Source organism: Neolamprologus brichardi, chromosome 16 (genome assembly GCF_056152115.1).
Source record: "Neolamprologus brichardi isolate AB-2024 chromosome 16, ASM5615211v1, whole genome shotgun sequence".
Classification (NCBI taxonomy): domain Eukaryota; kingdom Metazoa; phylum Chordata; class Actinopteri; order Cichliformes; family Cichlidae; genus Neolamprologus; species Neolamprologus brichardi.
Window position 1 is genome coordinate 28482038 of NC_142119.1, and position 21516 is coordinate 28503553.

The 21516-nt window shown below is 39.5% G+C and overlaps 1 protein-coding gene across 12 annotated transcripts in view; it reads right to left on the minus strand.

Annotated features, from left to right (window-relative positions):
• Window positions 1-118: 118 nt before the first annotated feature.
• map2 (microtubule-associated protein 2) overlaps window positions 119-21516 on the minus strand; it is a 103919-nt gene continuing 82521 nt past the window's right edge. For 8 of the 12 annotated variants that reach the window (XM_087852973.1, XM_087852975.1, XM_087852974.1 and 5 more), the window contains 10 exons: window positions 21178-21420; window positions 20781-20918; window positions 19376-19437; window positions 17851-17992; window positions 17375-17431; window positions 16921-17228; window positions 9446-9538; window positions 6025-6106; window positions 4324-4436; window positions 119-1868 (listed from right to left, as the gene is read on the minus strand). In XM_087852973.1, coding sequence (XP_087709099.1) covers window positions 1647-1868; window positions 4324-4436; window positions 6025-6106; window positions 9446-9538; window positions 16921-17228; window positions 17375-17431; window positions 17851-17992; window positions 19376-19437; window positions 20781-20918; window positions 21178-21420 — 1460 coding nt within the window. In that variant the 3' untranslated portion in view covers window positions 119-1646. Of the gene's footprint in view, window positions 1869-4323; window positions 4437-6024; window positions 6107-9445; window positions 9539-11558; window positions 11652-13587; window positions 13723-16920; window positions 17229-17374; window positions 17432-17850; window positions 17993-18193; window positions 18326-19375; window positions 19438-20780; window positions 20919-21177; window positions 21421-21516 lie in introns of all 12 variants that reach the window. The other 4 variants (XM_087852981.1, XM_035912779.2, XM_035912780.2 and 1 more) reach the window with 4 other exon arrangements.

Here is a 21516-nt window from a genome sequence, read left to right on the forward strand (position 1 = left end):
TATTTGGACATTTATTTTAAGCCAGACATTTTCAAAAGGAAGTGGTTTGACATTTTGAAGTTATATACGCGGTGCTTTTTCTGGTTAGCGGAAAACAAAACAAGTACGTCACTTTTTTTTTCCCATTTTTTGGTCGTTTTATTGTCATTAATTATTGTAACTGGTGTCATATCAACAAGAGAAAAACTGCGTACATCTACTTGACCTTTTAAATACATTTACAGTTGCTGTAGGTTGGAGTAGGAGGTGGGGAAGGGGCACACAGAGATGGGGAATGCAGAAAAAACACGGAAGCAAACAAACAGTTGCAGGTGAGGGCAGTAAGTAGTAGGCAGGAGGCAGGGCATACCACAAATGGTGTCTGAAAAAGAAACTAGATCACCCAAACACTTTTTTTTCCTAACAGACATATCAGGAGTTGACTGAGTCTTTTTAACTTTTAGGATTTTTCAAAATATTTTTGTCCAATTTATTCTCCCACATATTGCAACAAAACATCCAGATATGGTAGCGTCCGCTGTAAAACAGCAGGGGACCTGCACCAAAAAGCACACGCACAGACAGATTTCAGAGTAGCTGCATCTTCTGCTAAATATCAGGTCGCAAATTGTAGCATCTCCTCTGTGGTTCCGGCAGTCCCGATGACGGCAATGTCAGCCTGTAATACTGGAGAAATGTCAGTGCTGTTTATTCTTGTGAGCTGCGTCTGAACAGACTTTCCTTTTGAGGATGTTTGAATGAGTGCCAGTGTTTAATACTGCTGTGATGTATGGACAGGCTTCTGCGTTGAACCGCTGAGCAGGTGCAAGTGTGTGATGCACTTTGACATGACTCAGATGCATTCTTTAGCAACACCAAATCAGCTGTCTGACATTGTCACCAAGCATTACACTGTAAACAACTATTAACTACAAAACATGAACTTGTTTAATTTTTATCCAATAAATGAGGAAATAACTTACTAAAATCCTTATTTTAAATTACAAAATAGCCTCTTTTAAGACTTGAATCCATACATGCTCGTGGTAACATGACCTAGTTGCTTGCATAAATGCAATTTTACAGATTTTCAAGCCATTTTTGTCACTTCCTTTTAAAATGTTTTCAGGACATGTAGATGGCAAAGAACCTTTATTTTATACATGTTTCTATATATATTTGATAAATATATTATATATTGGATGACAAGAATGACTTGCAGTAAGGATGCGTGTTTTGATAGGGTGTCCATGCACGTTTACTGAACAAGAGCAATACGTGCGGTGTGGTGTGGTGGTCGTCGCGTTATTTCTTATTCAAAGTAGAAAAAAGGCTGTTGCTTCTTCAACACTGATCCAAGACCAGTAAAGCCAATCTTTTGTCCCCACTATTTAGAGGTTACAGCAAACTTTTCTTTGCAACATGATTCAAAACGAGGGAGATCAAAATCAATCAGAAATAGGACGTTTGGGTTTAAAATAGACAGAAAACAGAGTAAATAGGACCAAAGTACAGTAGATCCTACTTTGAGTCTCTACTTAGAACCGGTTTAGCTGAGTAGTAGCGGTGATCAGTCAGCCTTAGGGTGGCAGGAGAGGGCGGAAAAGTTTGAATGGATCAGGATGAGGACGTCTTGGGTGCAGAGCAGCGATCCAGAGATCCAGTGTTCACAAACCCTGCTTGGCCAGAGCTGCAGTGACATCCTCCGCCAAGGTTGCTAACTGTGGGGAATCCATCATGTTGAGACTCCCGGAGGATGATAGATGGCTTTCGCGGATGCGGTGGGGAGACACTGAGCCAGAGAGACCTGGTGACTGGATGATGATCTCGGCTCCATGATCTACTCGGGCCTTGGCATTGTCCCGAAATGTCAACCTGTGGCTTTCAATCTGTTAAAGGCAGATGGTGTGATGTGAGAAGCGAATAGGGAAAAACAAATATTACTGTCAGACGTCATATGAAATATTGATTCATTTTAGAAACGGCTTTAGAACAAGTGGAAAAACTCCCATGCCTCCAGAGGATTACTGATCACTTATTAAGAGCAGTCATGTATGGACTGATGTATATACTGTACCTTTACTGCTAAAGGAATACAGCAAGTTTTTGGAAGATTGGCCTGGTGGAAACACTGTTTTGTAAGATTTAAACTTAATTGACTACAGAACTATGGAAACAAATAGTTAAGATGCACACACACAATGACGTGAGAGACTGATGGTCATACAGAAAATGATTATTTCAAGTTATTGCTAGTACAGAGAAGTTTTCCAGGACTCTGCAGTCATGTGAAAAACCAAGTACAACCCATGGTTTAATATCTTCTAAAACAGGGGTGGGCAATCTCAGTCCACGAGGGCCGGTGTCCCTGCAGGTTTTAGATGTGTCCTCGAACCAACACAGCTGATTTAAATGGCGGTCGTGTCCAAATTCATGGGCTGCATCCTCCTGAGGCCGCATTTGTAGACCGATTACGTCACAGCGACGCGCCGAAGGCTGTCCAAATTCGTAGACTCCTCCGAATGCAGCCGACAAATGCGTCCTCCTTTTCCCCGAATTTGAAGGATGGGTCGGGTGTGTCCTTCGTGGCCTACCATATCCCAGAATTCATAGCGCGGCCCAGCCAAACTCCAGTTTCCAACAATGGGGGCCGCTACTAAGTTTTAAAATTACTCATGCTAATCTTTCTGGGTCACAAAATAAACTTTTAACATATTTTCAGGCGAGAAAGTAGCTGTGTAAACATCAAATAACTGCTCGGTTTATCAAGATATCGCATATTTGCAAAAGTGGTTCGACGTTTTCGGAGTTGTCTGCTACCCACCAGCTCGATAGCTAGCCGGGAGCTCGAGGGTCACTGATGCGGCCGAGAACGGCACAACTCCCGGCACATCATTTTCAGATCACCGCGGACTTTCGCTGCTCGGGTTAAACGTAATATATAAGTCACTTAGACAACCTAAAAATGTTATTGTTGGGCTTTTTTCAGTGTTTTGTTTGTTCGTGAGTAAATCGGTTTGGCTGAGATTAAAGTTATTTGATTAGATTAGATAAAATAAAACTTTATTAATCCCCCGGGTGGGTTCCTCCTTGGTTTTTACACAGCTGACTAAACGTCAAACAGAAAACTGATTAAACAGAAGTATGAGACAGTCGAGAATTTACGCCAGTGTCCTGTTATATTTTAGATAGCAAGGAGCAGACGGCTGAGTTTATTAAACTCCACCGAGACAGCGGTGACGCTAATCAGAAGGCTAGACCGTCCAATTTCACGGCCGTTTACTTCCGGCCTAGCCGACCTTCTGAGGACCCGGCCCACGTAGACCGCGAAGGCCGGGTCCTCAGGAGGATGCAGCCCATGAATTTGGACACGACCAACATGTCCTGAAGTTCTCCAGAGGCCTGGTAACGAACTAATCATGTGATTCAGGTGTGTTGACCCAAGGTGAGATCTAAAACCTGCAGGGACACCGGCCCTCGTGAACTGAGATTGCCCACCCCTGTTCTAGAACCACCTTTAGCAGTAATAATCTTAAGTAATAATTTTCTACACGACGTCATCATTCTCTCAGGTCATTGTGGAGGAATTTCGACGTACTCTTCTTTACGTTGCATCAGTTCATTGTGGTTTTCTCAGAGATTCTATTACCAACTTCCTGGTTTGCTTGTTCTTAGTTTTTCACATGACTGCAGAGTCCTGGAAAACCTTTTTTCTGGTTTGTAATGCAACAAGATCGTTGTCTAGTTGCATTACCCAGTTTCAGCCAAGCTTTAACTGTCAGACAGATGGCCTCACATAGAGTACTTATACTGAGGAGTTCGCGGTCGACCGACTGAGTGCAAGGTGCCCAAGTCCTGTGGCAAAAACAAATCCAAATCATCACACCACCATGCTTGACAATTGATATAAGGTGCTTGCGCTGATATGCTGTGCTTTGGTTTTGACTACATGGAACAGTGTACATTACAGTTAAACATCTAAATGATGTCTGATTGAAGCACACTGCTCTAGAAGTCTTGCAGGTTTAGATGCAACCTGAGCTTGGTTGCTATGTTCTTTGTAGAGAAAAGCTTTCTCCTGACAACCTTCCAGACAAGACGTATCTGTGCAATCTTTTTCTAATTGTACTGTCATGAACACTGAGTCTGAGATGTAGGCCTTGGGCTTTTTTTGCAATTTCTCTGGCTACTGCACAGCCTGAGATTTGGGTGAATATTGAGTAAAGGAAGAGTAAAGGCTATTACTTATGAGGGCTTATATTTAAATTGATGAGTAGGACAATCTCTCAATAACTTGATGTTTTCCCTTAAATGGCTGATTAGAAGCATGGAGCTGACACTCACCGTGACGTGGCCTCCACCAGGAATGTGGTGAGCATTTTCCAGGGAACCCACCTTTGCTTGGGCTTTGTCTTTGAAGTCCAACTTCACACTCTCGATACGCACATTACCACCTCCTGTTTAAAAGCAGAAGAAGTGTAAAAACTATTAAGTGAGAAGAGCGCTATATTAATTGTAAGCATTTATTTCAATTATGAAATTGAAACGGCATCAAGTGAAAAACAAAATGTGAATACTTAGTCACCAAATATCCACCTAATATCTACTCAAGACACACCCATCTTATTAAGAAGTTATTAAAGGTCAGATGAGAGAGTGAGGTTAAAAATTGTGCAGAGTTAAAGTATGAAACCCCAGTAGCTTCTCAATGAGAGCTTAGGAATAGACTAAAGAAAGTAATAAACATGGCAGAATGAACAGCAGGTGGCGCTGCAGGACAGTCCAATACTCTCTATGGGTAAATAAAAAGGGGATTCCATATTTCTGCAGGGGGCTTTGCTGCCAAAGTACTGGTAGTGCAATGAAATCTTTCCAGTTCTGTATATTAAGCTGGAAATTCAGAAAATGATTTAAAAGGCCAATTCAGTTAAATATAAGCACAAGTTCTGTGCAGTTATCCGGAAGAATAAAAAACATAAAACCACTTTTATGGCATCTAATAATTATGATTTAGATTTTAATTGTAGAGCTTTGAATATGACTGTCACAGAGCATCACACTGCCCTATAGCATCAGAGAATTTATTTTGTTGTATTAATGGAAAAGAAATATTCAAACTTACCAACAGCAACCCCTATAACCAATATGCAAGTTTTCTTTTAGTGCAAGTCCTATGGACTTAGGAATGTTAAGGGATTACTGTGAAGGCAATTTATTACTTTGCATTTCAGAAATTTGGATGAGCAAACATTAAATTGAATGTAAAACCCTCTCCAGGTTTGAAGTAACCCAATTTATTAACATCATATCCCACACTCTCACACTCAAGGTATAAAGAGAAATTTCAGAAAATGCTGCCAGGGACCAAAACACCTCCTACATTCGGCCACCTGCGGACACATCTATAAGGCTGTCAGTTTACTGCTTGCTTCCACTGTTGTTGCGTATTTAGATACAGACTGGTCCAGGAGCTGCATCTGATTGACATGTTATTTCAGGAGTTAAGAAAAAAACTGCCAAATGAATACATGCATTTACATAGGGTAGGAAATTCTTTGTCTAACAAATACAAGTAAACAGGTCTTAGAACATCTAATCTGTGTCCCTTGGTATTATCGTGTAATGATAAGACCAGGTGGAAGCGCACTGGGGTTTACCTGGCATTGTAAGCCAGCAGCATCAAACAGAGTTGGGTGATGAATGTTGAACTCAACACTGTTTACCTGTCTGGCTTGTCTACTTTGCGCTTCCTTATCTCACTAAAAGAAAAAATGGGAGCATGCAGTTCAACTTATCTACTCACATTTTTAGCTTCACATGCAGTCATACCTTGAGGCTTTCCAGTATAACCACAGTCTGAACTCAAAAGCTCATGAAATTTAGATAAATTGCTCAAGTGTATCTGAGCAGTTCGACGGCCTCCTGGACATAACACATATAAAATTCAGATTTTAAAGTAAGGAACTGCAGCAGCAACCTTCTGGTCACAGCACACTCACTGCAGTGCAGTGTTGCCCTCTTTGTAGGGGAACTGCAAACCTTTACCTGGCCGATGATGGATGTTGTCTAGAGAGCCACACTTGGAGGTCACATGGCTCAAGTCAATCTTCTTGTTCTGTATTTGTACCTGGAAGGAACACAGTCAGGAAAAGGCAAGTTTAGAGCCCACAGTTCAAGGCAAGATCATCAGGTCCCCCCCTGATTTATCAAGAGGAATACATCTGATCTAGATTGTACCTGTAACCGAAGCAACCTGTTTTCAAGCTGTAAGTATGTCTTGAAAATAATTTGTCCCATTTATAAAACTGAACAGACACACATAACTGTGAGAAGTGTAAGGCAAAGAGAGGGCAGGGACACACCGAGGAGGTCTGAAGAGCAACCCGCAGAGAAATGTGTAAGGAGTGAACTGATGAGACAGCAAACATAAAGCTTTAAACACAGCACAGATGAACAAGGACAGATACACCACATCCTGAGATGAATCACGCAGACACGCCTGTGGTCAGCAACCTTTGCCATGTCGCTGATTTAGTACAAATGTCTTTTGTAACCAGTGATTTTGTGTCCCTTAATTTCAACCCTCTTTACAAGGCCCGAGACACAAAATGACAGAAAAAGTGAGATGACACATAGAAAGTCACACAAAAAACACCACACCACAAGCACACAATACTGTATGCAGCCTTTACCTACAATATACCTTGTTGTGGCCTTATTGTTTTGTGAAGCTGTGGACTGATAAAGAACACCAAGTCTCTTACACATGCAAAAGACTAGCAAAAGTATAGCATATGAGTTTTAAAGAGAAGAGATTATAAGTGCTTTGTGTCAGCGTGGGTGAACATCAGGCTACTGTTTGGCACATCGCTCCTGTAGTCATGTCACTTAGGCATCTGTTAACCCCACTGTTGATGTTTTTCATTTGTATGGTATGTGTTGATTTCTTACATAACACAGTACCTTTTGCAAATGCAAATTCTTGACCTATTCATATAACTGAACATAAACCAGATACATGCATTTTTCTTCAGATGCGCTTGATTGCTTAATTTATTAGTTCTACTAAGAAGTGAAAACACCAATCAGACACGACATTAAAAACCATCTTTCTGAAGGTCTTTGTACAAAGCACCTTGGACCCATTAGGGCTTATGGAGGCCCTGTATGATGATGGTAGTGGGTCCTTTAGGGTCCTTTGGTGTGCTGGAGTCTCTGTGGATCAGGTTTCTTCTGTGTGCTGCAGATCATCATTAGGGATCTTGGAGCCAGGGTCAACACCTTGGACTTTTGGTCTCTTAAAGTCATTGCTGAAGAGACATTGGTCTGCCGGGAAAGGCCGCTGCCACTGAAAAAGGCTAGTATGCCTTTTATGTAGGTTATACATGTAAAAGTATCATTGATGAACACAAGGATCCAAAGTCTTTAACAGTAAGAACCTTCATTAATTGCACATTTTTCATAATGAGATTACTAAACAATTATAACACTTTTCGTAATAGCACTGCGATACATGTTTTTTTTAATTTAAGCAATCAGTGGGTTTAACGTTGTGGATGATTGGTGTAGATTTTACACATTAGCAGAGTAGTACGATATCCATTTTTAATTGCAATAATTGAGTGTTTGCATGCATAATTTGGAGAAATGACATTGTTTTCTTTATTTATATCAAATGTAATAAAGATGTTCTGACTAATAGTTAATTATGGCTTTAATTTTTTCAAACCTTTGCCTCAGTTTTCTAGTGAGTTTTTTTTTTAAGTCGAATTTATCAGAGGCAATACAACTGACTCTTTTATACACTGATGGGAGCTGATGTAATCTCCAAATATAATAATTTGCAACAGAGGGAGGAGTAAAGAGCACTTCTCATGAAATTATGCACAGTTATATGCAACAACTTTTAGTAATGTTTGATTGCAAATGGTAATCTGCAATTTAAAGTCCTTACGTTCAGCAACTCAGCCAACCAACCCTCTCCACCTTCGCTTAACTTGTGCTGGGCTTGTCCTAAAAATCTGCAGGAACTGTCAGTTGAGCGGCTGTGATTCAAAGTGACCAGTCTGCCTTTGCGCCATTCTTCACTTGATGTGTACTGACACTCTATTTGAGGCTCTCGAAACTAAGATGCTGCAATATATGAGCAAATGTGCTACCACGTGTCTCTTTAAGGTTGACGTCGGTTTTCTGCAGATAATTAAAGACGAGCGATTACAAGTAACATGTAAGAATACAGAATAATACACACAATGCCAACTCTGATTTCACTACTTTGAGGCCGCTATTGTAAAACTGGGCACAAAATAATAGCTGTTTCTTGTTACACAACGGATAAATTTAATTACTACAGTCACCTGAACAGATAATATCTGCTGTGCCAAAAGCACTGACCTTATAAATGTTCCTGGCACTACTTTTTTCAGCTGCTGTAGCAAGAATCAAATAAAAAGAGGTTTTATGGGAACAGATCATTCTGAGGGAAGTGATATAAAGTCAAGAGATAAGTTTTAACGGTCTCATTATTATTAGGCTTGCGTAACTGTGCATTGTTAATGTGCATTATTCAAATCAGAAACTGCAGATGGAGCGCACACTATACCTGCTGCCTTCAGATGGCTATAATCAGTCTTAATCAAGTGCTTCATGCAGCGTGCTACCTGTTGTGGATGAGAGATGCTGGCAAGAGTTTTGCTAGCAATGAGTGGGCTAATTTTGTTAAGCACTAAGTCTACTTTCTCTTCTGTGTGTTTCTGCATATGAAGAAGAAAGCCTTTATTAGCTTTATTTTCATCGTACATAAAGAAAAATTCAATAAGATTTGATGAGCTTCTCTGTCCAGTACAAAATACAATAAAGGATTAGAAAAGCATTAAGCATAAAAGTGTAACAAACATGAATATGTACAAGCAGGAAGGATCTTTTGGTACCAGAAGCTTTCTGGGTTTATTTGTTTTGTTTTGTTTTTGGACTTGTAGTCCAAGCAGGCTGTGTCTGCATGCAGTTACAAAGTCAAGATGGGGATCATAAAGACATTGCATTTGGTAAAATGCAATACTGAAACCACTGGCTATCATCTGACGAAGACTTAGCTTTTTTTAACATGCCCGCATTTTGAAAAGGATGTATTTTTTCTAATCTCCTGATATCTTGGCTACATCCTAATATTGGCTAGTGCCCTTAGAAGCTAAGTCAGCAGACTAGCCGAATGTCAGGTTCTGGAGGCAGACACATTCAGCCCTTGGTATTATTACTTGCAGGACACAAACCACTGGTGGAGAATAATGCAAAGATGAAGAGCAGTCTAGTAAGAGCACTGCAAATAAATGAGTGACTTAACTATAAACCGAGAAACAGTAAGGCAAAATAAAAATACAGGAAAACACAGAGGAAACACAGCACAGCACGGCACATAAATAATACCGACAACAACACTGACACAATGGGCTTGCAGCACAAGACTCACGTTTCCACCTCCTGCCGAGTAGCCACGCCTGTCCAAGGACCCACACCTAGACTGAACATGGCTATAGTCCAGTTTAACACTGGGGATGAAAACCTGCAGGGTGGAGGTGAGGAATGAGGTGGGAAAACGCTTGGGCTTAAGTCTTTTAAACAGTTTGTGTACTCCCACTGTTTAAATAGATGTCTGACTGTGTTTGGCGGTACAATTGGACTAGTAGTTTCCCTGTTGCCCAGGACAAACATCATTCAACTGATACGATCACTTTAAGCTCAGAGGAAAAGACAATTTGATCTGACTCATGGCGTGAGCTGTGACGGTCTGTGAGCCTGGATTATGAACCAAAATGCAACAACTGATGAACCTATAGAAGCTAAAAACACAAATTGAAAGTTCTTTGATTTGAGGCCACTACTTTAGGGATTGAGGATGATGAACATGTGAGCGTGCTGTGACGTGTGCTGACTCTCTGTAGCTGCAAGGAGAAAAAGCAGGAGTGAGATGCAGACAAAGCAGAGTTGGAACAGTACTGAAACAACAAATAAATAGCTTTCATTTTTACACGACAGCACAGCAAAAGCAATGGGGGTTTACACCAGATAAAAAAATGACAGCGCATACACTTCTTACACATTTTGTGAATTAGAAAAGATGAGGACAACGGAGACTTTCGGGTATGTGGCCTCTGAACTGTTTTCCTTTTCCTTCACCGCTTAATGAAACACAAGGAGTGCTTTCAAATAGATGGACATCTGTTCAAAGAATATGGGGGCCATTCAGTCCCAGTTCAAAACATTGCTGGAACAATGCTTATGTGCCAATGGGCTCAAGACAACCAGAGGCAATAAAGAACATATAAAGTATATCTCATTTGTGGGGTATTTATGATATGGAGGATCAGACGTCCTTTCTTATGCTACATTGAGAATTTCTTTAATATGCAACAGACAGAGACAAAGAGGAAGTGTTTTCATTCAGTTCTCAATTAGCACAAGGTTTTCTGCTGTTACTTCCCTTCAAACATCGGGTATGCACAAGTGGAACCATAATTTTCCACCCACTGCCAGTAAAATGTTACACTATCAATAACTTTTTAATAGCTAAATATAACAGAGAATTTATTCCCCTTCTTTAAAAGAGGAATTATTTTTTTGTCTTTCTTCTTAATGCAACCTAAACACAAGGTAGCAAACTAAATGAATAATGAGAGCAGATTATTCATGCTTGTAACAGCACAGAATATCCACAAGATATGCAAACCTCGTCTTGCCACAAAGCACCATCACTATAGCATAGCATGTGACCTATTATATCTCATGTGACTTAGAATTGTGGGATAAACTAGAATGAGGAAGCAAGCATTTTATGTACCCTCAGAAGGAAATAAATGGAGGAAAAAGGGGAAAAAATAGAAGAAGAAGAGGATAGAAAGAAAAAGAGGACTCAACTAGTGGGAGATTTCTGGGGAAGGGAAAACACATTTAATCTACTGTCGACTCACTATTATTCGTATTATTCTACACGAAATGTAAGACTAGACCTAATACACACAATAGTGCACGATTAAATGTCAAACTAATCACAGATACATGACAGGGGTTTTTGGGGGGTAAAGTGCTAATGAAAAGTTAGGCTACAGTATTCATATGGATCCAACAGGACTGCATGTTCAAGTATACTTTAGCAGTTTAGCTAAGGCTATGGTCAACTGAGTGGATCTTTCTCAGGTCATTTTTGTGCTAGATAGTCGGCTAAATATTAGAAAAAAGTCAGAAGCATGCATCCTCCTTGCTATGTTGTTGTTGGTCGTTCATAATGCCAGTAATATATAACCTATAATACAAGTGACATTTGTCACCCCTTGAACCATAGGTGAAAAGAGACAACTGTATCTAAAATTAAAAAGTGAGAGCCAAACTACAGTGAAAAGGGGGGTAAAATACAAACTAGCTCACTTTGATACTATTAACCTACCCATATACTGCACAACACAACAAGAAGCAACTACCTAAAGAGATATGAATCAAAATATTTATTGGGAATTGGACTAACTAGAATTATATAAGGCATTCACCCATCCTCTTAATGAGGAAGGCAAAGCTTGAAGGGTACATACATTGGCTCCACGAGGAGAGTGCTTCAGATTATCCTTGGAGCTGCACTTTGACAGTGATGGGGTGAAGTCCTGCCTCTTGTTTAAAATATGGATCTATGGAAACATGCAGAGATATATGGACCTCTTAAATGGTAGATAGGAATGACTGTGTATTATCTTCGTATGCTTGATCGCACTGTCTAATACTCTAGGGACTACAGGATACTGATGATCAGCATACTGAAAAAGTGTCAGTGCACACATTTCTATTGTTTTGGAGCATGATTAATACTTTAAAGAATAAGAAATCACAAGTTTGTGTTTTCTTTGCAAGAGGAAATCAAGTGTTTGTGTTTTCTTTAACTGTTTTCTGTACCTCTTGCATTCATGTTGAAACAAATACAGTTTTTCAATGTTCTTCCCATGAGTCATCAATCTGCCAACCAGAGTATTTGTTTGACTTCTCTTTATGAAAAGTCTCAAGCCAACCCACATTTCTTCAAATTTTCTTTCACTTTGAAGCCAGACTTTCTTGTAACGTTTAATGGTCCTGCGCAATAGTTCACCAGGCTTTCCAGAGATCTTTCATCGTTTTAATAAATAATTTCAGCATACATAAGGCACCTAACGCAAGAGATGGACCCAGGTATTATCAACAAATAACAGACAACTTTTCAAAGAATAAATACATAAATGAACTGATAAATAAATACATTAATTAAATTGTCTCTTTAGGCTCTTTGTTACTAGCAGGCTGTCACAAAAAACACATCTCAGCATTGAGTTTAGTGTGTTCTTAAAAAGTTTGAGGAAACTGCACAAGAAGAAGACTATTTGAACACATGAACAGTATCAGAAAGTCAAAATTCCACCAAAGACCTGACACATGACCCGAGAGATTCATTTGATCTTTCGGTTGATCCATCTACTGTTTACTGATCACTCATCAGAATTGGTCTCAATGAAAGGTTTGTTGCCAAGATGCCATTCATAAGGAAGAACACGATGAACACGATGAACCTATTGGTTAAAATAGTCAGTAGGTACAACAGTGAGTTTCTATAGCCATCTGTAAAACTTCTTAGAGGCTCCATCTTTGTTTGAGGCTCCATTTTTTCTTATTTAGCTCGTTGTCGGTTCTTGCGTATTAGGAACAGAAAAGTATCTTAGCGTTTTGATCCACAATGCCATAGCATCCGGAAAGCATTTGATTGGCAATGGCTTCCTTATCCAAAATGAAAACGATCCCAAACACAATGCCAATGCAATAAAAGCATAACCAAATAGAAAAACACACAATTGAACCCTATCATTCAGGGATTGGCCTCCCCAAAGTCCAGACCTCAACTTTACTGAAGCAATGTAGGATCATCTTGACAGAGATTAGAGCAAAAGGCAGCCAACATCCAAAGAGGAGCTTTGACTGTTCTTTAAGAAGCCTGGAGAACTATTCCTGAACACTACTGAAAGCAAGGTTGCTTTAGAGTTCAGGCTGTGTTGAAGAATAAAGGTGGGCATACCAAATGTTGACTTAGAATTGTACAAACTCAGTTTTTGTTTTTTATACTATATGTTTGCACACATTTCAATAAATCATTGTACATATTTCCCAAATGAGGGGTGGCTTAAGACTTTTCCTCAGTACTGTACAATTTCAACATGGTGATTACTAAAATATTAAGAAAAAAAAAGAAAAACACTGCCTTTTGATTTTTTGATGTGACTGGTTCGATCCTATGTAAAGCAGCTACGCAAACACGTTCTGCTGCTGCTCTGTGCAATGGACTTTCTTCAGCACTTTAAAATTCAATAATCAATCAAAAGACAAAAGGCAGTGGCCACGTAATAATTAATTGGCTCTAAAATAGTTTTTTGTATTGTTAATATTAATGGCTCATTTGAATTTAAATTTAATCAATCAAATTACCTTTTCAAGATATTAATGAGTAAAATTACACATAGTAAATGCTTTCTTTTTAATTATTCCACTGGGACAAAGGTTTCCAGACTTTTTATTCAAAGTGCTATAATTAAAAGTGATAAGGTATACCAGCAGGTCCTGCGTCCAGGTCACGCTGTGTACCGCAGACAGACACAGAGTAACAGAGATGAGGCGCAGCACTGACTTCCAGATCAAAGAGGCCCTGGGTTTGGCCTCTGTTGGCCCATTTTGGTCCTTCTGTTTCTATGAGGACGGTCATTAGACAGGTCAGTAGCTGAGTATAGGCTTGCTACCTTGCTGTGGGCTGGGGGAGGCTCACTACAGGAGCTGCTTATAGTAACACTATTTGGATCTTTGAGGGTGCTGTGAATATTAAAAATCAGGTGAGGAGTACACTTCCATCATGTCATGTGACTACTGTCTATAAATGTTTGCAACAATATAAATGCTGTCACACTAGTTTGGCTTTTTAATTTTTATTAAGTTTAAAAAAGAGGTAAAATTATACGCTATCTATAATTTTTTACTACTTCAGTGGTACAATAGTGACACTAGAGGACCATTTCAACAATGAATGTTTATAACACTGTACTGCAATAAAGGCTCCAGTTAAACAAATACTTTAATCAATCATCTGTTTCATTCAAATGTCCTAAAGGTTTCTATTTGTATTTCCCTTTTTCTCTTATAATTAACACTCAATGATATTCTCAAGTTATTTGCTTTTGTTGCTTCTGTTAATATGCATCAAGGTGTCTTTTAAATCTAAACTAAAATGTGAAGATTAATACAAATTGACCAATATGTCAGTAGGCCCGACATATAGCCCTAAATTATAAAAAGTATCACTCTTTATAACTGCTGATAAATTAACATTTAAAAAATAGAGATGAGACAGGAGAAATATCCTTTAACAATGTTATGGGTGTTGATGGTCCAAAGTTTGTCCACCAGTGCGCACTCTGTCGAGTCGAGCTGAGCGTTTGTGTGGCTAAAAAAATGTTAAAGAATATATATATATATATATTAGCTTTTTAAATCACCAAATATCAGTACTGATATCAGTCATCATATTCAGTTTTATTTATGGGCATAAACATAGACCTCTGAACCTCAACAACTTGTCAGCACATAGCCCCGCACTGCATTAATCTATGCTGATTCCAAAAACAAAAGACTTTGTCTGAAGACAGCATGCTCATGTGTGAAACAAACACCTGTAATCAGAAGGAACAACTACACAATAAGCAGAATAATTCCCATTAAGGATCAGATATCTGTGCAAATTCAACAGATGCATTTGATAAATAGCCGCGTCTATCTAACAGGGAGATAACCCCTTAGTCAATGTATCTGCTATCTGTGTTACAGATAAGAAATACACAAAAGCATGACGTATTCAAAATCACACACAAGCAAACTAACACAGTGGAGCAAAATCCACACTGAAATATAGGCCGAGCACTTCCACATCCACAGTGAGTGATGTGACTGTATAATTGAGCATTCACATTGCAAACACTGATGAAGCTAGTTATGAATAACACTTTGACAAAGCATAAACAGTAATCCTGTACACATGCTAACCCCCCCCCCCCCCCCCCCCCCCCCCCCCGAGAAGCTCAAGCATGTTTCTCCTGCAGATGACAGGCTGGTGTTTGGAACATGATCCCTCCCTATTTTATGGCTGACTGCACAGAGCAGCTCAGAGGCCTGCTAAGTCATAAAGATGCCAGCCAAATACTTAGATTCCTAATCAGGTCATCAGCAAAGGCTTGTAGGAACTGATGGCTACAGACACATTGCTTCCTGGTGCAGTGCTGCCTTTGTGTTTCAGACTCGAGTCATTTGTCAAAATGTAAGAAATGTACCCCGAGACACTGTGCTAATGCAGATTCTGTGCAGCAACAGAAAACAAGATTTGTAATTCTGATTTTGCTGAACTGCTGTCTTTGCTTTGGCGAGCCAGGAGGAACGCTTACGGGACAATACTGCTCAGAGTTCAGACTCTCGCTCAGGTGTCATAGTCATGTCATTTTCTGTTTACTGAAATCTCTAGATGAAGAACTGCTTGGTGGTGAGAAATCACAGGTAAAAATAAAGCTGACATAGCATAAGCTAGCATTTACGGCTTTAAAATTGTAAAAAAAAAAAAAAATGTATATATACATATTTTGAAATCATTCTTTAGACCTTTATCTCAGTGTCTATCTTTGGGATAAACTCACAATCAATCACAACAATGTTAAAATGACTTTTTAACCTGCCTTCAGGTGGCAGTCTATATTAGTCTATATTAAACTCAGAGAAAAAGAGCCTTGGTCTACTGTGTTGATGGCAACAGATATATCAAACTGCTTTCATCCATCAGAACCAGAGCAACATTTACAGCTCTTGAAGACAAATTTTTCTGCAATCTGATTAACGCGAGCATACTTTTACTTTCACTGACAGCAGAAAGAATTCATGCAAGCTCACTTGCTATAAACTGATATCTGAACTAATGCTTCACATAGAGACAACAGAGGAAGACAGCCACAAAATAAGGCTGGGAACTGAAAATATCTAGAAGTGGTAAAGAACTGCTAAGCTGATGTAGGTCTTGATTCACCATATAAATAGTTTAGATGATAAATCATATGTCCAATAGGTTTATATATCATTAAAATCAACATTATAAGTTGAAGTACATTTTAGGATAGTCTATCAGGTAAAGGAAAAGTTTAACACGCTACACTTTACATTGTATACATTGTAAATGTAACCAATGGATGCGTGTAATTATGTGTGATTTTCCTTTTTTCTTATACAAAACATCATTATGTAACATTTTGTACTCTTTTTCTACGATGATGGACGGGCAAGATTATTCACGATATAGCAGCAGGCAAGGGAAACTAAAAGACTAAAGCAGGACTTTTAGCGAGGACCTAGAGACGGGAGGAAACATGGGAAATAAGCATCTTAAAGTAGAAGAAAAAGACAGAAGATGTTAGACAAAACCTTATAATACTATTTATACGAGGAATGGTAAAGCAGACCTCATCACAGATCAGTGGTCATATTGTACAGATTTTTCTTGCAGATCCATATGAAACAGTTATTTGACTCAATTTTTTCCTCCTATTGAACTTTTTGTTGTTGCTTTATGGTTCAAAGGTCAAATCCTGGGTAAAATCGGCTAGGAGGCAAGCAATAAGTTTCTTTGCATGCTCAGTAAATCTACCTGTATATACCTAATATACTTTTTATTTCTATTACATGTAACTTCCTGAAACAAAAATAAAACACATGGCAGCTTCTGTCTCTGAGATCAGTGCAGATGGGAGAGATAGGAAAAAAGGAAACTACAATAAGCAGTAAAACCAAATGTGAAGATGGAAGAAAATTAGCAAGCAGTTAAAAAAAGCTGCAGATTTCTGGACAAAGTAAAAGTGTTACCTGTCCTCCTTTAGGCTGATACTTGATATTTTCTGTGGAGCCAATCTTAGACTTGATATTCTTGAAGTCAGGGAGTGGCTGGTTGATAATACGGAGCTGCTTGGGTGTGGTTGCAGGTGACTTGGGTGGGGTACGGACCACAGCCACCTTCCTCTCCTGACAAATCAAACTGAGGGAGCGTGGGGTCCCGGGGGTCCTCGAAGATGATGAGTAACTGGGAGGAGTTCCTGGGGTGATGGCTGTTGAGCCAGGGGTGCGTGGGGTGGAGTGGCCACTGCGAGCTGAACGTGAGCGCACTGATTCTGTAACTGGTAAGATGACAAATACAGGTGATGGAGGTGGAGGTGAAGACAAGCTGCAATTCCTTTTATTCCAAATATTTTGAGTCCACAGCACAAAATTACAATATGCTCTTAACTTAAATCTAGAAATAGTAGAAATAGTCTGCATTTACCTGTCATGCTAGGAGCTCGCCCTGTCCTGTGTTCTGCCCTCATCTCAGTGCGAAATGCTGGAGAAAGGGAAAAATCAAAAGTTTTGGATTTAGTGATGGAGAATGAAGAAAAAGAGGAGTTTTAGTGTACGCTAATAGTCCAACATAACATTTTGGCTTTGTAATAAAAGTAAATTAAGTATCAATATAAAAAAAACAAATGTTAAAGATGCCAGAAGACAGACAGAAATAGAGCGAGTATGCAAAAATCCCTCATTAGCAGATGTCAGCTGGGACTTCTTAAAATAATCAAGCATAAGGCCTTATGAGTGTGCTTTTCACTTTCTAGAAATATTTTTCTAAAATTGATCAACAGTAGTAAAGACTGAATTAGTAGCATTTGTCGCACACTGGAGGCTATTAAGAGTTTAGTTTTAGACAACCTAACGTGAACTAAATGCTGATGCTTTGTACAGTTTAGGAGAACTGGACCCTACATGTGGGCCTGCGAGGAGCCGTAGAGCCAGAGCTAGTGATAGAGGTAGAGCTCTCTTCATGGTCATGGGGCCCACGGCGACTCATGAATGAGGTGTGGCGTGGCACTGAAGACCTCTTCTCTGGGCTCCGTGACCCACCATCCTGTTGGAAAACATACAGGGAGAGCATTGTTAGGCCAGTCAGGCAGACTGTGGTTTATCTTTTTAATTCAATGTGAAACAACAGATATCGTATGCGAGCAATATTACAAAATTAAAGCAAATAATATTCATGTTTGCATGAAAACATGTATGAAATTTCCAGGACTTGTGCAGGAACCCTGTCACTCTTCCATCCACCTACCTTAACTATCTGTTTCTGTAATTCTGTGGAGCCCTGAGGCTCTGCTGAGGATGGACGAGGTCTATCTAGCGAGGCAGCCGCTCTGGATATGAAGGTGGGGATCTTTGTAAACGGTAAATGATGGGCATGGCACTGAGATGGTACAACAAAGAGGTGTGGTTGGTGAGGCGCATGAAAACAAAATAAAGAACACGGGATGACAAAAAGTGGTGAAAATACCACTGCTACAACATGCATCACGAATGCACATGATCTCATGAATCATGTGGAACAATCTACTATGTAATCTATTAAAGCAGCTCCTCTTGCACATTCATTTTAGTAACAAACTGAAAACTCATGGGACATGAAAATATCAAACAAATAAACAAAACTTAAGAACGTGAGGGATACTCTTCATCATGCCCATGCAACAGCAACGGGCTACACTGCAGAGCATGGTATTAGAAGACACTTTCAGTATGCTGTGATGACATGACATTTAGGAAATATAGAAAGCATGTTCTTTTAGACACAATAACTGTCATTAACATGGCGGAGGAGTGAAATGGAGTCACGACCACAGGCACTGGAGAAATGTCACAGGTTGGTTCAACACCCACTCAGCAAAATAAACACTCCAAATGAGTCTGTCTTCACTACTTGTGCAAAAACCCATTAAAATACACCAAGAAGAGGAAACATTTTACAAAATGTAACCACCATTAATATATTTTCTTCATGAAATATGAACAAAAAACGAATGCAACACCTGCCTGTGTTAGTGTGGAGATGGAAGGACAAAGCATTTGCTTTATCTGGATGTGATGTGTTATTGTGTTAATCTCTTTTGAGATTTTTTTTTTTTGACTCAGCAAGTCACCCTTGGAAATAACATCATTTTAATGATTCTACTGATAATTGTTTTTTCAAAATTACCGAGATGCTTTTTGTTTCAGATTCTGCAGAAGGCAAGTTGTGTATGAGCGGTTTCATATTAATAGCAAAAAAGCAAAAGTTTCAAATCCGTTGCACCAAAAAAAGGTTCTGCCTGTTTCTAGTGTTCAGTATCCATTGAGTTGCTCTATGCCTATAATTTAATTGTTCATTCATGCTGACTGCCAGCAGAGTTTTCTTGGAGTCTCTCTCAGTGTTTTTTGTGCCAGAGGTCGTGCCATTGTTAGGTTTGTTGAGTATACTTACCGATGCTCTGTCACGAGACTGTCTGGCAACGCTGAGAGGCTGACGACTGTCAGGTAGGATTTCTGAGGGACGGAGACAGACAGACAGAGAAGTTCAGGGAAACAAAAATACTTCAGAAGAATTTGTGCGTTAACCTTCGTACATTGAAGGAGAAGGAGTTAGGGCTCTCTAAATGCCCTACTTTGGAGGATTACCCCCATATTTATATCCTTGCAAGAATATGTTTCCTATTACATAAAATGTAAAAAATTACAGACATCCAACTTTGCATTCTTAAATGTGGCATGGTAAGCGATATGCCAAATTCAATGTTCTATAGGAGCTGGATGTTTCTTGCTTGACAGCTTTGTTCTGCAAAGATTTGGCAAGATATCACACAGAATGGGGGATTTTGTATTATGTAAGGCAACCTTGGAAAAAAAAAATCTAATTGGGGCATTGCAGCAGTATACTGTGCTTTCCTCATCACTGACACAGAATTCAGTACGTCAGGGGAAAATGGAGAGCAAACTGCCTCTGGGTCAGAGCAGCATTAGCAAACCTAGTAATAAGTTAAAGGGTGGCTGTCACTTAGCAAAGTCTGTCTACCAACCGGAAGGTCAGTGGTTCAATCTCTGCTACCTCTGGTCTTCATATTGACGTGTCCTTGGGCAAGATCCTGAGGCCCCCATATTCCCCCGATGCATTGATCGCAGTGACAGTGTGTGTGTGTAATAGATAGAAAATGCTTCAAGGCATAGACTATATTAAAGTAGCTTGTAGTAAAAAGTGCTTTCAGTACTCAGAGTGGAAAAGTGCTTTTAGCACCATGGAGAAGATATCAAACTGGATATGTAATTTAAAAGACCATCGAGGTTGTGAAGGTCTAGTTTCTTTACTGACAAGATTCATTATTGTGACAAGTCAGCTGGACACCAGCAGCTGACAGAGAACCTAGATACAAACTGCAAAATAAGATTTTATGAAGGAAAGATGTATTCATAAAGAATAACATCTTTATGAATGTGTTAGGAATTAAAGTATTATTTAAGTTAACAATACTGTAGTTAAGGGGAGTGTGCTGTGCCTTCTTAGACACATGTATATACGAGCATAGGTGTAAGCACAAACAAATGCTTAAAACAGAGAACACAAGTGAAACAGTATTTGTTAGCTCGGAGAACGAACAAAAAACGCAAAAAAAGCAAGAAATACACAAATGAATCCAAAGAAAATATTAATGAAAGTCAATCTTTATTATGATGAAACACAAAATAAATGCATTTGAAAACAAATGACTAACAAAACTAATAACATTAAACAACCAATAAAACAAAAATGAAGCGGAGGCGAGACAGGGATGGCTGTTGCGGTGACTGTCCTGCAGCAAGCACCAGCTGTGTGACAGACCAAGGCAACGTGTCACCTGTGGTTATTCTCCTGGGGCAGGAGTGGTGCTGGATAGGACGGGTCTGGCGGACTGCTGCTTTCCCCGCAGTCCTCTTGGACGGGGATTGAGTCCGAGTCTCCATTTTTTTGGCAAGGTCAACCTTCTTTATCACTGCTGCATTATCAGAGAAAACAGGACCAGTGACAACAGCAGAGGAGTGCAACCACAGACAGAGACAGTCATGTTATAATACGGAAAACACCACAGAAAGCCTGTGTACGGTTCATGCATGTTGAATAGCCTGCATACAAAACCGTCAGATGCACAGAGTGCTGTGTTTGAGGAGCAGCTGACTTGAACATTATTTAACAATGATTATTGCTTCAGTTATTGACATTATTTTACATACTACGAAAAATAAAATTACAATAACCTTTTTTCTTCTTGAGTTCCTCTTTGGGGATGTAGGCAGGTTCTTTGCGGGTAGGTTTGCGTTCTGGAGTCGAGATTCGTCCCTTAGGCCGCCCCCCCTTAGTCTTGGCTTTAACTGGCTTTTCCTGTTTCTCTGTCTTCCACTGTTGTGCCAGTTTGTTCTGGACCACAGCAGGTTTTTTGACCGGACTAGACATCTTGGGCAAAGGCTCAGTGTGCTCTGTTACCATACTCTTATCGTCATCTGCAGTGTGGAAAAATAGGGCATGAGACTTTATTCAGTTTGTGCATTTGAAGCTGACAAGAGGGAATAAAAAGAAGAAACAAAAAAGGTGATCTC